The following is a 15224-nucleotide window of genomic DNA, read 5'->3' as shown; positions in this document are numbered from 1 at the left end:
GGCAGGGAAAGGATGGAGAAAAGCCAACACGAAATGGACTTGACCACTAGGGTCAAGTTCAGTCTATGTCCTCCCTTCCCAACGAAATGGAGCAAAACACTGAATCGAGCAATGAGATTTATGCCTGGGGCATGCCATTAAAGGACGCTTTTCCTCCAAGAGGCGGACAGATCAGAGATGGAATTGTAGTCAGAGCTGCACTGTCCTCTATGTGCAGCTCTATCAATTCAGTCAAGCCCTAAATCAGATGGGAATGCTCAGGATAAAGGGAAACGGTGCAAAGGGGAGCAGAGCAGAATGAGGATCAAGAGAGGTGAGAACAGAAAAGAAGGGAGGCTGGAAAGAGAAATGCACAGGAGGCAAGTGGTAGGGTTTGCCAGGCAAAGCACACAAAGGCCTGATGCACCTCTGTGTGTAGGATAATGCAGAGAAGCGGGGCGGAGGAAACCAAAACCGATACAAAGTCAAGGATAGTATAAAGAAGATTTATTGACTCACAAATATGCTGGATGGGTTTGCAAATCAATGCTTCTCTGAAGCTTTTTAACAAACCAATTGGTCTGTAACCAGACCCACATTTCGTAGTGCTGGAGGAAGCCTTCAGAGAAGCCTGGAATGGCTGGGGTTGGAAGAGACCTTAAAGATCATCTTGTTAGAACCCCCCAGCCATGGGCAGGGACACCTTCCTCTACAGCAGGCTCCTCAGAGCCCCATTCACCCTGGCCTTAAACACTGCCAAGGATGAGGCATCCATAACTTCTCTGGATGTTCCAGTGCCTCACAACTTACAGGAAACAATTTTTTCCTGTACTTAATTTAAGTCTTCAGTCACTGAAGACAGGCTCCAATTTTATTTATTTGTTGTCTGAGCTCAGTGCTGTTTTTCTTGTGGATTCCAAGTGTGCAGTGTATTGCCAGGTGTTTAACTGGGTAATCAAAATAAATTTAGGAGCAAAACCCCTAAACATAACGAAAATTATATTATTTGGTAATGTAGCATCATGGTAAGAATCTGGGAAACACTGAAATGCAGGAAATATAGACCTGGAAATGCCTTGTTTTGTTCCATACATTGCGTAGTTTCTATTTTTTGTGGTCACGGTTCATGGGAGAAAGTAGTATTTCCTTCTCTGAACCAGTCCACTTAATTTCACTGTTATTAACAAGTATTCAAAAGTCACAAATTGTGGGCTTGTAGGTTTTTTGGATGGCTTTAAAGCAATGAGATTTGAAAAAGGAAAAGGAAAAACAATCAGAGATTACATTTATTTTTCCTGTGTCTTTCAGACCTCTAGACCTGTACTCATATCTTTTTTCTACCCATAGTAGAGGTGAATAGAACCTTCTCTTCTTTGGTTTGTTGGGGGTTTTTTTCTGTAATCTGAGATTGTCAAGTCATAGCAAGATTTCACACCTGAAGGTTTCTGCCATGCCTCCCAAGACTGACGATAAAAATCACAAGAGTCTGTAATAGCACTTCAGAATTCGTGTTACTGGAAGTAAAGCAAGCCTGGAAAAAAACCAAACCAAAACATTACAGAAACCAGTCAGAGAAAGACCTTTGATGGAATCTTTATTTCTCTCTTCTCCTGTAGGGGAACCTGCAGAGCCAGAATTTTAAAAAATGCTTAGTGCCTCACAGCTCCCATTGTGACAATTCTGCTGCCTGTTCAAACAAGCTCAGCCTCCAGTGTACACAGTGCTCACAAAAGCCCAGCCATGTATTTTGCTGCCTAAATGGGAGCTGAGCTGTTTTGCAAAATCTGTCCCATGGGACCTATCAAGCAATGGATACCATGGAAATGTGAGCAATAATGACAGTGTATTATGGGGTGAATGATACTGTCATATTACACTAATGCAAATTAAAGTTTGTGTGTGTGGGCAAGGCAATTTACAATCATAACCTTAAATTTCTCTATCTTTGTGTATTTTGGGACCGATTCTCCTGTTCGCACTCATTTCATGTAACGTCATGTCATTGCCTGCAGTAGAAAGAAACATGATTCATGCTAGTGACAGCAAGAGGAAATTAGCCCTGTTAAATCTTAACCAGAAGTTGCATTAACGCTCTTTCACATAATATTTTGCATTATACTGTCCCACTTAGACAGCACTAGAGATGTGTAAAGAACTTAAGGATATTTATGGAATGGAGGCAAGTGGCTCGCAGCCACAGCACTGGACTTGACTTTTGTCCCTGGTGTTGGGTGGCTCCTGCAATTCTTAAAGAAAAGCTGGCGCTGTATGTTTTTAATAGACTCTTCACTGAAAGTGAATGCAGTCATCATTGCAGTGATAAATGGGGAAAAAATGAGATGATCAGTGAATGAACTACTGTAGCAGGTGGTAGTAGGTGTTGCTTATTAGATGTTCAGTATTACAGAAAAGAACAAAATGACAGAAATCCCCCAGAGAGACACCTCTCTAAGAAATAATCTGACACCTGTCATCACTCTCCAAGACAAGGTTGCTTAACAGTCCAAAGCTTGCAAGGGGATAACAGCAAGAGAGTGAAGAAGGGGGCTGCTAACTGGGACCTTTGCCTGCATCCATTTCTGCTCATGTCATGGATTATGTGGCTACCAACCATGCTATGGTGGCACGTACTGAATGCCATTGCCTGTGGAGGAGGAATTTTCTGCTGTTATCTGCGAACCATAGCTGGGCTTACAGCATCCATAATAAGGTGCAGCCTGCTGCAGAGCTTGGGTGTCTCCTTTTTGGATGACAGAAAAGCTTAGACTGGCCACTCTTTTTCCTAGAAATGTCAGCATTTAGGTGTCGAGGTAAATGCTCTGGATTTTGCTCTCTTTCTTGAGGCCACTGCAAGCCTGGGGTCAGGTCCGCAATTAGGAGGCTTCACTTCCGAGCTTGCTTCTTCACATCACCTGGCAGCACCACCTGAGCCCCCTTTGGCAGCCTGCTGAGCACTGTGGCTCTGCAGTGCCTGTGTTTATTTGCTCCTCTTCCCCTCAGGAAAACAGTTTATCTCTGGTTTCATTTGCACTCTCTTTTTGGTGGTTGTTTTAGCTGAGTGTCTGTTGGGAGGGGTTATAAGTGGTGCATTTTTTCTCCCTTCTTCATTTTCTTTTTGATGCTCATGATGTGACCTGGTCCATGTCTTGCTCTCTGACTGAAAAGAGGTGAGGTCTGTGTTAGTCCCTGGATCCCAAGGAAATTGTTTCTACAGCCTTGGAGCAAGCTTAAAGAGAGATTTTTCTCTTATATGAGTGTACTCTAAGCCTACTCTGGAAAGATCTGTTGTTCCAGCAGGGTGAAGCTCTGGCCAACAGTTTTTTCCTAGAGTTTTAGTCTGCCTTTTGACTACCTCAGGCTTAAGCTGAGGAGTACTTTGAAGGTGAGGACTTAGGGGAACTTAATGTTTAACCTTGATTCAGTATTCTAAGGCAAGTCACTGTATGAAGATGAGGCTTGGTGTGCCCATGCTACTGAAAAAATGAACAACAGCTCTTTGTACTGGGTGAAGCTTTTTAAGTGCTGGAAATGTCATGTTTTGATATCTTCTGTGGTTACACTGAGGAGTGATAAAGATAATTTGAGGTTATGTCATCAACAAGCTGTGTAGGATGAAGTGTCTGAGCCAGTCAGGGATTCTAGAAGCCTTTGCTTGCTGGTAAGGCAAGAGTGAGGAGTTGGTGAGGAACTGACCAGTGCTCCTGAGCTATGGGTCATGCTGAACATCTGCAAGAGCTAAACCCCCAACTCTAAATGTATCCTGCAAATACACCCAGAACCTGACAAAGAGATCAATGGGAAGACTTTGAGTTTCTCTGAATGAGGTCAGCATGTCTGGGGCAGTTTTTCCTTAGCAGCAGAACTGGCTTAAGGTCTCTCAGTACCTCATCTGGTACCTCAACTGGACCTGTCTTTCCACAGAGTTAATTTAATTTGGGTCTGGCCATCTGTCTGGACATGTTCTCTCTTGCCTTGGTGTAAAGCAGGCAGTGATGGTCTGCAACGTGAGTGAGGCTGGCTTTGCAGCTTGAGGACAAAGCATCTGGAGCTGCACACTGGCTCTTCCAGCTGAACTCCTTTAGCTTGCACGTGTTGTTTGCAGAAGAGGCCTCAGTTAGGGGGAATGCAGCAAAGGGAAAAGATCTGCATGGCGAGGGAAGCTGTGGGCTATAATATCGGTGAGCTTGGCAGTGTGTCTGCTGTTGGACCCACAGCTGATTGGTGTCTCTTGGCAGTAGTTTGGCCCCATGTTTGAGCTGATGTTTATGAATGCAAAGTGTGAAATGACAGCTAAGCTTCAGGTCAGCAAGAGATCAGTGAGGACGGCCATAAGTTGGAGCACCAGCTTGCACTGTGCACATAAACCAAGATTATTTTAACTACAGGGGTTGGCTGCAAAATAAAAAAAAAAGGTGCATGTTTCTCTCTGTGTACTTTTTGCACAATCTATCTGCTGGAATGGTTCCTCAGTTCTGAAAATTTCCATAAAGGAGCATGCACAGGAAAATCCTGCCAAGCACATGCTAGCTGGATGGACTGCCATGCGTCCTGGGGCAGGGGAGGAAGGAAAGAAGGCACGCTTGGACAAGCAGCCTGGCTGAGGGACATAATGACACTTCAGTCTCTGTGTTCTGCAGAATGTCCTGCCAGCTACAGTCACAAGTGCTGATGGGAAGGAGATTTGGTTTTGTTCCAGTTCAAATGACAACTGGTAGCTTGGTCCACGATGCAGGTGAGATGGGTGCTGAGAATTATGTTCTCCTCCATCTGCTTTACCCCAAGCAAGGGAATGATTGCCTCCAGCTGCAATCTCCTTTTGACTTCACATGCATTGGCTTTGTCCCTCACGCTATAGCTGGGGAGGACTGAGAGCCTCAGAGGTGACTGAGATACAAAAAACCAGAAAGAACAGGGTTTCTCACCCCTTCTAAGGCAGTTCCCCCGCTCGCATCACAGGGTGGTTAGCGCTGGGGAGTGAATCAGCTCCGCTGTCGGTCCTGGCGCTTGGGAGGAGGCAGGCGGGAGAGAAGGCGAAGTGGCAGCGCTGCTGAGCAGGGGAGGCGGCGGCGTGCCGGGCACACCTGCCCCGCACACCTGCCCCGCACAGCGGGCTCCGCTGCCCGCGGCTCCGCAGCCCCTCCCCAGCCCGGCCCCGCCGCTCTCCCGGGGCGGGCACGGCAGACGGCTCCGCTTAGCCGCCGTGGCCAGGCTAATCAGGGCTGATGGCAAGTGTCTGGAGGGAGCTAGGGTCACCATCGTGTCTGCAGAATTTGTCTGGAAGGGCCTCTGGATGCCACCAGAGGGTCAGACAGACGATTTGCTTCTTCCAAACCCCGGAGGGAGCTCAGAGACTTTGCTCAGCCCTGTGCTTCCTTCTGATAGGTCACTTCCTGGCACTTCTCTCACCTTCCCACCCTTTCTCATTCCTGTGGCATAATTTCCCCCCATCTCCTGCTGTGTGTGAGTGGTGAACGCGTCTGTGGCTTCGCTCCTGCGGGATATCTTACCAGAAGCAGCCCTGCCTTCGAGGTACCATCGAGCACCTTCTCTACCCCTTGCCCAAGGGCATGGGTGAGCAGCAGGGAAGCATTATGTGAGCATCGTGAGGTTCCTTCCTTGGCTGCCCACAGCCGAGGCCATTTCATTTCCTCCCTTCCCCTGGTCTCCTGGTCAGAGTGAGTGGAGAAAAGATCTTTCTGAGCCCACACCTGGCACTCATGAATATTTAATGTTTCTAGCTTTTATTTCCCTTGAAGAGCAAAACCTTTTCATATTTGATGCCCTGGAAGGCTGTTTGGTTGCTGAATGTTGTTTCATCAATGCTCTCCCTCCTCGCTCTTCCTCCAGACTGCCCAGCCTCTCTTCCTTTCTCTTCTCGAGCAGCATTTCCCTTTTTACAAAGGATGCTTCAGAAAAGGTCACTGTCCCTTTCATATCCCCTCCTTACTGTGAGCCAGCATGGCTTCAGCTCTGCCAATGGTAAAGGACAAATGGGGATGTGGGGAAAGGCAGCAGTGGGGAGGGAGGCCAGGAAAAGTGTGCGCATGAGCTGAGGAGCAGCACAGAGGCAGAGAGGAGTTGTAGGCACAGCAAGAGAAAAGTAAAGTGGCAGAGCAGCAGGTAGAGGCAGCAGAAGGTGGGAAGAAGGCAGCAGCAGGATTTTGATGAAGAACTGGCTTTCCAGCACCTTTCAGAATTTGTTATGCAAGATGCACAGATGTTGCTGTGGATGGCAGCTTGTCCAGTGAGGGCCCTTTGGAAAAGGGAGGCATCCCAGTACCCCAAAACAGAATACTCCCAAAGCTGTACTGCCCATTTCCATTGTTGGGCAGTTGCTTTGGAGACCTCATTGTTTTGGCCACCAGGCTCTATGGTAAATCATCACCTGTTATCCTTAGGCCTTTCAGGCTTTCTCCTTCTTTCTCCTGCAATTGCAACTGATGTTTGAACATCTGGATGGGTGTAAATTCAGTGTTCCTCATTTTGAAGAGCCAATCTCATCTCCACAGTCTGCATCAATAGAAAGAGAAAGATTAATCTGTCTAACTGTGAAATTAAAAAAACCTCATTTGTTTCACTTGGACTTAGGACCTGTTAATGCTGAAATTCTTTGTGAGGTGGAAAAGACGCCAAGTGGTGGGGTTACCTGCCAGTTCTTGGGTCATGGCTCCACATTCCCCAGAAGGCCTAACATGAGGGCAATAGCTATGATCTTAGCGCTGTGGAGAGCATAATCTTGTACCATCAGTACTCCCTGTGAGAGTCAGGATGGAGAACGTATGGGCAGGCAGAAAAGGAAAAGGCAGACAAGTTTTGCACATCACTTGCTTTCTCTTGGAACATAGACAAAGTCAATTTTTGCAAATTCTGACCCAACAAGCGTGCTGTCTGTAAAATCCTGGTGGGAATGTCTGTTCTGTCTGTTCTGCATTTCAGCATAAGGGCAGCCTCACTTCTCCCATTACCCAGCTCTGAAGTGGAGCTAGCATCAACTGATCTGACATCAACTGATCACCCCCTCTTGCAGCATTACTGGCACAGCTTCCCATGTCACTTGGCTCTCCCTAATGTACCAACCAGGACAGTTTATGGGAACTACTGAGCTCGTTCTGTGACGCAACATTAATGCCAGGAACGCAGCACTACAGTGAGGGTGCACGGTCTTGAAGTCTCTGTACTCTCCAGAGCATTTCTTCAGGGCCCAGCAGGTCACAGTGGCCCACAGCAGGGCACTGTGGCTGCGCTGTTGGACTTGGTGTGCTGAGAGGTCAGAGAGCTGCCAGTGACTCAGGGCATGGCTGCGATCCCCAGTGAGTGGCTGGAGCCGTGCCCCAGCTCTGCTGAGTTACTGATGTACTCGTCTAGAAGCTGCCTTACATGGTGGCTGGTGACACAGCTGGACAGCCAGGCAGCAGGGCTCAGCTACTGCTCCCTAGCCTGGTCTTGGAGATAGTGCCATCATCCATTATCCTTCACAATCCTGTGTAAGCACCATTAAGCATCTTCTCCCTCCTACACATCACCTACCTGTAAATACCACTCCTGTCTCTTCTACCCTGCTCTGTCCCCAAAACATTCTCTACTAATCTAAACCAGTCTGATGTTCCACAGCAGGCACACTTCTCCTTCTCCCTTCAGTGTTTGTGAATTCCATGCCTGCCTGCCCCACCCCAGGTGCCACTTCCCTCTGAGGTGTGAGCAGTCCAGGGGATAGACACAAAGCATAATGTATAGTGTTGTGTGGTAATTACTTGATGCTGGGTACACAAGGGGGATTATCTTGTGTCTCAAAGGGCTGTCAGAGAATCCTAATCTTATCTTCCCCTCCTCTTTTGCCTTCCACTGCCATCTGAAGTAATGAATTGGTTATAAATACCTAATTAGCTAATTATTTGCTGGCCTACATGGAAAATCTTCAGTGAAGGAACTCTCTGGGTACCTGGGGGAGGGGCCTCCATGGAGATGAGGAGAGACAACCTCGTGAGGTGTGCATAGGGGTAAAGGCAGTACTGTGATGCTCAGAAGAATTTCTAGACTTTCACCATCCCTGGAGAGCAGAGGAAAAGCCATTAGCTCCACAGAGAAACAAGACTATGTTTACCTCTACTTGTGGCTGTGAGCTGAAGAGCCAAGAGGAAAGTAAAACCACATGAACAATTCATTAGGTAATTAGAGAGTAAAAAAAAATTCTTTTTGGAAACATTTGCAGTGGGCAGAGATTCTGTGCTGGAAGCATTTTGGGCTGTGCCTGCTACTTGTGTGCTCCAGCCCCATTGGGGCACGATGACTAGCCAGGGGAGGAAATTGTGGTCTACATGAGTGTCTCTTGATGATACTTTCACTGATAAAAACCCAATTATCTATGTCAGTTTATATGTTCTGGAAAGGTTCATCCCACTGGCAGGCTGGCCTTGGTCTGTCAATCCAGGTCTCATCTCACAGGTTGCACCATGCAGCTGTTGTACTGGGATGACTTTCAGTCCGAGCCATTGGATAATGGGGCTGTTGAGCTGACATGCCCCTTTGGGACAGTTGTCACTCTGTTGTCCTTCTGCAGGGAAAGGGGAGGAAGGGATGTCAGTCAGATAGCTGATGGCACCAAAAGTCTCATTCTCTTTTCTTCCCTGCTGCAGATGGAGGCCTAAGGTGAAAAGATCACAGCACCACAGCAGCTCTGCTGGCTGCCTGTCAGTAGAGGTTAGGACAAGAAAGGGCAATAACCATAAACCTGGCCTGCTTTGGACAGTAGTTAATTTCTGACACTCTGCTTTTATTTTCATGGGGCCTTTTTTTTTTAATTAGTATTTTTTTGATGCTTATCTTGTAATCTTTTTTCCTTTTCTTCTCCTTCCCTTCCTCTCTCCCTTTCTCTATCCCTGTGTCCCACACTTGCTCCTTCTGGTTCTCTTCTCCCCCTGCAGGCATGCGCATCCTTGTGAACTTGCTCCTGGACACCTTGCCCATGCTGGGGAACGTCCTTCTTCTCTGCTTCTTTGTCTTCTTCATCTTCGGCATCATTGGGGTGCAGCTGTGGGCTGGGCTGCTCCGCAACCGCTGCTTCATGGAGGAGAACTTCACAGTGTGAGTGACTGGGAGACAACATCTCCTTCCTTTCTTCCAGGGATGCTTCTCTTTTCCTCTGCCTGCTCATGTCTTCTGCCAGGCTCTCTGTGTATCACTTACTCCAAGTGTGGGGTGATAGTGTGCAGGGTGTTGGTCACATCTTGCAGTGGAAAGGGAGGGCGGCAAAGACAGCTGGTTTTCTTCTGTCTTCTCAGCAGGTGACAGGGCTCATTTGGATTTGATTGAGGCACAGGTTAGCATGGCTGCCCCCTCCAGCCATGCCCAGTAATACAGGATGGTGCTCCTACACCCAAAAAGACATGAAACTCTGGAACATGCTGCCTTTCTCCTGAACCTCCTCCCTCTTCAGAAAACAACACTCACAGGAGTCTTACAGAAAGCCATAGTGCTTCCTGAGGCATCCAGGGACAGCTCTGGCGCCTCCAAAATGGAGCTGGGGTCACTGTTTGGACGGTGGTGCATTAACTCTGGAGGGACACTGAGAAATTACTAGAAAACTTCAGGAGCAGGATTGCATGTGGCCAGTACCATGGGGAGGGGACAGAGGGCTGGTGGGAGAGGTGTCCCACAGCCGGGTTAGTAGAAGTGAGAGCATCTGAAAGCAAAGAATGAATGTTTGAATGGGACAAAAAACTCGTGGGGAAACATGGGAACAGTTCTGGCAAAGAGAGCCTGGAGCCACACAGGGGTCAATTACAGGTATCTGAGGTTTATTCGGGGGGGTTCAGGGGCGAGCCTGCAGAGCACAGCTTTACTCCTCCCACAGGCAGTGGGGTGGAAAAGCTCCTGCCTGCCATGAATTCTCCGATTACCCAGTTTCAGGGCACAGCTCCTCCTGTTGACTTTCTGGCTTTAGTAGATCTCAGGCTTTAAAATGTTTTCTTAAAACCGTGTGCTAATCCCAGGTGTGCTATCAGTGTAGACTACTTAAAGAAAACCTAGAGCTGTAGATCAGTTTAGACTGATTAAACAGTTCTGAAGCTTTAGATCATCTCAAATTGGAAAGAAAATGTGTGAAAATACAATGTGCAGAACAGCAGTGGAGTTGCAGAGTAGGAGCTGCTTAAAGCAGGCATTTTCTGTGTTTATTCCTTGGGGGAAAACTAATGTTTAGGATGATTGTCCTTTATGTAAATCAGGAGTAGCACTTCTTTAATGAGTGTAATTACATCCATGCAGAGTTGATGTAACTGAGAAGTGAATTGGGGCCACAGCCTTCACAGTGCAGATATTAGAAAATATTTGGCTGACTGTTACTGGGGAAATCAATTCTGAAGGTACCCATGCACCAATGATGAGGATGAGTTAAAACATATCTTTGTAGTTTAGTCCTACTTAGTTAAGAATCAGAGACTGTCTTTTCTTTTTCATCAACACCTGTCCTCTTCCAATGACACTTTGTGAAAAAGTCTGCGTTTGCACAACGTGAAAGTTGTGCATTGTAGCACTGCAAGGAATACTCCAGATAAAGTTTAATCCAATTTTTTTTTATCTCCACCTTTCACTTTTCTGATATTAGCTCATCTCCAGCTAGGCAAGCATAGATGATTTTAATTATTCATGCATTTGGAAGGTGCTTGCATTATTTGGAAAAAAGACATGAACTTGTCATGAAACATTGCACCCATAATGCCAGCTGTCAAGGAGGAGTCAAAGTTAAGGTTAAGTCAATTTTATCTTTCCATTTCCAAATTTTAAGGCTTATCTGTGCAACGTTAATTATGCATGAACTGGATTTTTTTTTAGAAGTACAGAAGGTTCACTACCAAATGTTACAAAACATGTCCATCAGCAGTTACATATATGAACATATTACAGTAAAGCCTGATGAACTTCCTTAATGTCATTGCATCTGATTTAGCTTTGATGTTAATGGGGAGAGTGATCAGACTGCAAATCTCTGCATTCCAGCTTTTCTTCACCTTCATGCAAGCAGATTGTGTAATTTGGCTTGGGGTGATCTGATGGCAGGAAAAACTCTGAAGGCTGGGGACTCACCCTAGAAATGTTCTGGTTTTCAGGAGCCCTGTCTTTCTTCCTCTTCTCCTGAGGCAATAAATCTGGAAATCCCCTACCCAATGCAGTCCCTATGTCAGAATGGAGGGTCCCAGCTCCACCAGTATCACTGATAGGAAACTCTCTGTCACAGGAAATTTGACTGTGGGTTCTTTTGCAGACAAGGTGACATTGTCCTGCCCCCTTATTACCAACCAGAGGAAGATGACGAGATGCCCTTTATCTGCTCGCTGTCAGGAGACAATGGAATTATGGGCTGTCACGAAATACCCCCACTGAAGGAGCGAGGCCATGAGTGTTGTTTGGACAAGGATGATTATTATTATTACAATTCAGTCCGGCAGGAGTTCAATATCAGTGGCATGTGTGTGAACTGGAACCAGTACTACAACGTGTGCCGCACCGGCAACGCCAACCCGCACAAGGGTGCCATCAACTTTGACAACATTGGCTACGCCTGGATCGTGATATTTCAGGTAAGTCTGAGTTCGCCTCCTTACAAGGCTCAAGCTTATTTTTCTGTTTTTCAAACCCAGTCATTCTGGGCTCCGGTGGTAATTTCTGCAGGGTGTGACAGAGGTGCAAAGTAAAGGGCCTTGCAACTCCCCTGGTAAGGGAGACAGCACACACACGAACAGTGTTCCTGTAGGTGGGGAGGGACACAGAGCAGTTCCAGGTGCTTGCTGAAATAAGCTCCATTCTTCAGCCTGACTTGTATCAGTTTCCCTTTCAGTCCAGACAACTATAGTAAAGGAAGTTTTGGGTTTTTTTTAAATTCCCAGTACACGTTGCAGATGGGAGCTAAATTCCATGCTTTTTTCTTTTCCTCCGGCTGTACGCGGTGTCCAGTCCAAGGGGCACAGAAACCTGCTGCGGGTTTTCCCCTGCTGCGATCCAGGGAAATGAACTATTTTAATGGAATATTCCTGCTGTGGACTAGAATGATCTCACAGGCTTTGACAGTATGCCAGTGTCACCAAGCAGTACCATGCTGATTTCCCAAGATGGAAATTTGGCTTCGTTGAAATGAATTGTTGTTTCTCACCTTTCTTGGGTTGCAACCGTCCTGCCAGTATCTGCTTGTATACACTGAGGAGTGAACTCTGGAATACTGCTTCCCTCCTGTTTCTCTTGTTGTTCGTCTTTGCAGGTGATCACACTGGAAGGGTGGGTGGAGATCATGTACTATGTGATGGATGCCCATTCCTTCTACAATTTTATCTACTTTATCTTGTTGATAATCGTAAGTATAAGGTTTGATGAATGACAGCAATGCAAGCTAAGAGCCTACAAAAAACAGGTCTTAGATCAACACAGATCCTGGGCATTCTAGGAGTCTCAGAAATCCAGCTAGTTGATTTTCACCAAGAGTCTGCAGCAGGATCACATACATAGTTATCAGCCAAGTTATTATATTTCACTCAAAAACATACTTAGAATTGATTTCTAAAGTTATACATGCCCAGTGTAGAATAATGTTCTCACTGGCAGATCTTCTTGCAAAGTAAATTCACCAAACCAGTTGGCTTAAAAGCCAATTCTTTCTCTGCTCTTCTACTTGGTCTCTATATATTTTAAGCTCTTGAGTAATTTTTGAGCCATGTTGAGCCAGGAGCTTTTGGCAGCACCTGGATTTATCAGGTTCAGAGTCTCAGATTCACTTTTTGTTAGATTCAGGGTCTGTCACGCTGAATTACTTCCTCACCGTGAACAAAAAGGAACTACTGCTCCGAAAGTGTCAGCAGTCCAAAATAAACTGGCTGTGTGAGATCGCTTGTGGTTGGTGGGATGGAAAGAGAGAAGTGTGTCAGCGATGAGAACTTAATAAGCAGTTTATAAACCCTGTGGACTTATGCAAATGAAGTTTGAAGGTTGGTTTTCTGTGAGGATATTTATTATCTGGACCTGGGATGAGAGTTGAGAAACATGGTGCCACTGCCTCTCCATTCCTCAGGCTTCCCTTGCATAAGTGCATTTTTTTGGAGGGAATAGTCTGTTTCTAACAAGGAGGGATTTTGTTTTTGTGAAGGCTCTTGCACTTTGCTCACCTGGGGGACCAAAAAGTGAAATAGAAAGACATAGGATGAATTATGGGAAGTATAAAATCTGTACCTGGTAGATGCAATTTCGTTCCAGGTCACTAAGCAAGGACCTCAGTGTGTATTTCCAAGACCTACGTGCATTTGGATGGGCTGATGAATGGGTCCTGGCTAAGACTCTGATCTTCATCCAACACTTGTCCTGTGAGGCCACACCCTTCAAGAAATAGGATCTCTAGACAAAGTCACCCAGTAAAACTAACAGGTTTACCTAGTACAGGATCTAGTTGAAATTCAAGTTGGCATACAATGACTTGAGAAAAAGCAAACTTTAATCCATTTCTGTGAGAAATTCTGCAGCCTGTACATATGGAGGGTCCAAAAAAAAAAAAAAAAATCTATTAGCCCATTCAGGTCAGACAACTTATGAAAATCTTACTGTATCCTTGATTTCACCCTGCCTTATGGCCTTCTACACTCACAAGGGCAAGACAAGGAGAGAATAACAGAAATATGACCCTGTGGGCTGGAGCATGAAACCTGGACAGCAGAGGTGAAATATACCTTCAGGAATGTTCCTTTTACTTCGAGGCTGGAGAGTCCCAAAGAGACAGTGCAGAGATGTGATTGCACAGGATGGGGTGACAGGGGGGAGTTTCCAAAAGCTCTGTTCTCAAGGGCAAACTGAACATCCACTGCTTTTTGTGAGTTCAGAAAATTCTTCATTTCCCATGAAGTTTGTTCATATACCCCACGATGTAACAGATATTTAGTACCCACCTGCATTTTGACTTTGAGCAGCATGGTCAGGATACGCCAGTTTGTAGAATATGCAGTTAGACACAGACTTTACTCCTTGTCCCACAGCCACAGTCTCTCCCAGAGGCAGGAAGGACTGTGCAGGGTCAGTGTTTAACCACTGGGGCACAACATACCCAGTCTTTTGTAGGCCAGTTCCAGAAACTGCCCCTCCCCCCACATGTCAAACTACAGAAATTCTGTCACCATATTTTTGGTTTCTAAGTATCCTTCCAGTGCTGGCTCACATCATGTGGATTCACAGTGATTCAAACTTTGTCTCTGGATTTGCAGGCACCGAAAACCCTCAATTAAACATTCCACCTGAGATGTTACTGCAGAGTGTCATTGACATTTCTAGACACTCCCTCCTCATTTGCAGAAGCCATATAGGTTTATTTCTGTGAAACACAGAAGAACATTAATCTCAGGTTACTTTGGGGTCTGCTGAGAACAAAGGAGCCATATGCTAGGTGGAATATTTTCTTTGCCTTTGGCGGAGTTAGGCCAAGGAAGTATTTAGCTTTTCTGCTACCTACTTGGTGTGTGTGATACACCTTTTGCAGCACATAGCCACAGTGTAAACTCACTATCACTTGGCTGCATTTTCTGTCTGAATCTTCATATAGAAATGATAATCTTTCTTTAAGTCTCATGAAGTATCACCCTTCCAGCCTTTATGCTTCCCTCCTTCTCCATGGTTGAAAGGCCCGTGTTTCTAAGCAGAATTGTTCTGACAGTCATACTTTAAGCTCTGACTCTTTGCTTTTCCACACACATTCTAGCCTTGGCTCAGACTCAGTCTTCTGGGGCTAGATCTCTGCAGCTTCTCTCCAGAGCTGTGCTTTCATCCATGATTTCTTTCCTACAATGATATCTGCAAACACCCACATAAGGGCATTACCTGCTACTGCTCATATGGCAGGAAGAAGGCTCCACCACCTGGATGTACTCCTAGCACAGTTAGAAATCCTGCATAGATGTGCTCCTCTGAGGGGAAGGGTGCTGACTGACCCTGGCACTCTGAGAAGCCTTGTAGAACAACCTGGAAAAAGCATTTTATGTATTCACTAGATTTTAAATTGCTTCCCCTTTGGCCAGGGGTCAGGGATGTGATACGAAGGAAGGACTGCTCCCTGCTCTTGGATCAGTGTTTCATTTGGGATTTCCTGCTTGAGGTCCAGCTGTCTCTTTGACACCTCTCCAGCTACTCAGCCATTGCTGTGGCTCCTGGATGAGTGAGCTCTTCTGAACTCTTAGACTGGCATCTGCATTGCAGCACTCAGAGGCTCCTTGAAGTGCTCTGTG

General features: G+C 46.1%; 1 protein-coding gene across 4 annotated transcripts in view; it reads left to right on the top strand.

Moving 5' to 3' along the window:
- The window catches only part of LOC104696530 (voltage-dependent T-type calcium channel subunit alpha-1I), a 160201-nt gene that overhangs the window by 103569 nt on the left and 41408 nt on the right, over nt 1-15224 (top strand). For all 4 annotated transcript variants that reach the window (XM_039571001.1, XM_039571003.1, XM_039571002.1 and 1 more), the window contains 3 exons: nt 8901-9060; nt 11240-11555; nt 12230-12322. In XM_039571001.1, the coding sequence (XP_039426935.1) occupies nt 8901-9060; nt 11240-11555; nt 12230-12322 (569 nt within the window). The remainder of the gene's footprint in view (nt 1-8900; nt 9061-11239; nt 11556-12229; nt 12323-15224) is intronic.

This window comes from Corvus cornix, chromosome 1A, assembly GCF_000738735.6.
Source record: "Corvus cornix cornix isolate S_Up_H32 chromosome 1A, ASM73873v5, whole genome shotgun sequence".
NCBI lineage: Eukaryota > Metazoa > Chordata > Aves > Passeriformes > Corvidae > Corvus > Corvus cornix.
This window is presented reverse-complemented; position numbering and strand designations above follow the sequence as displayed.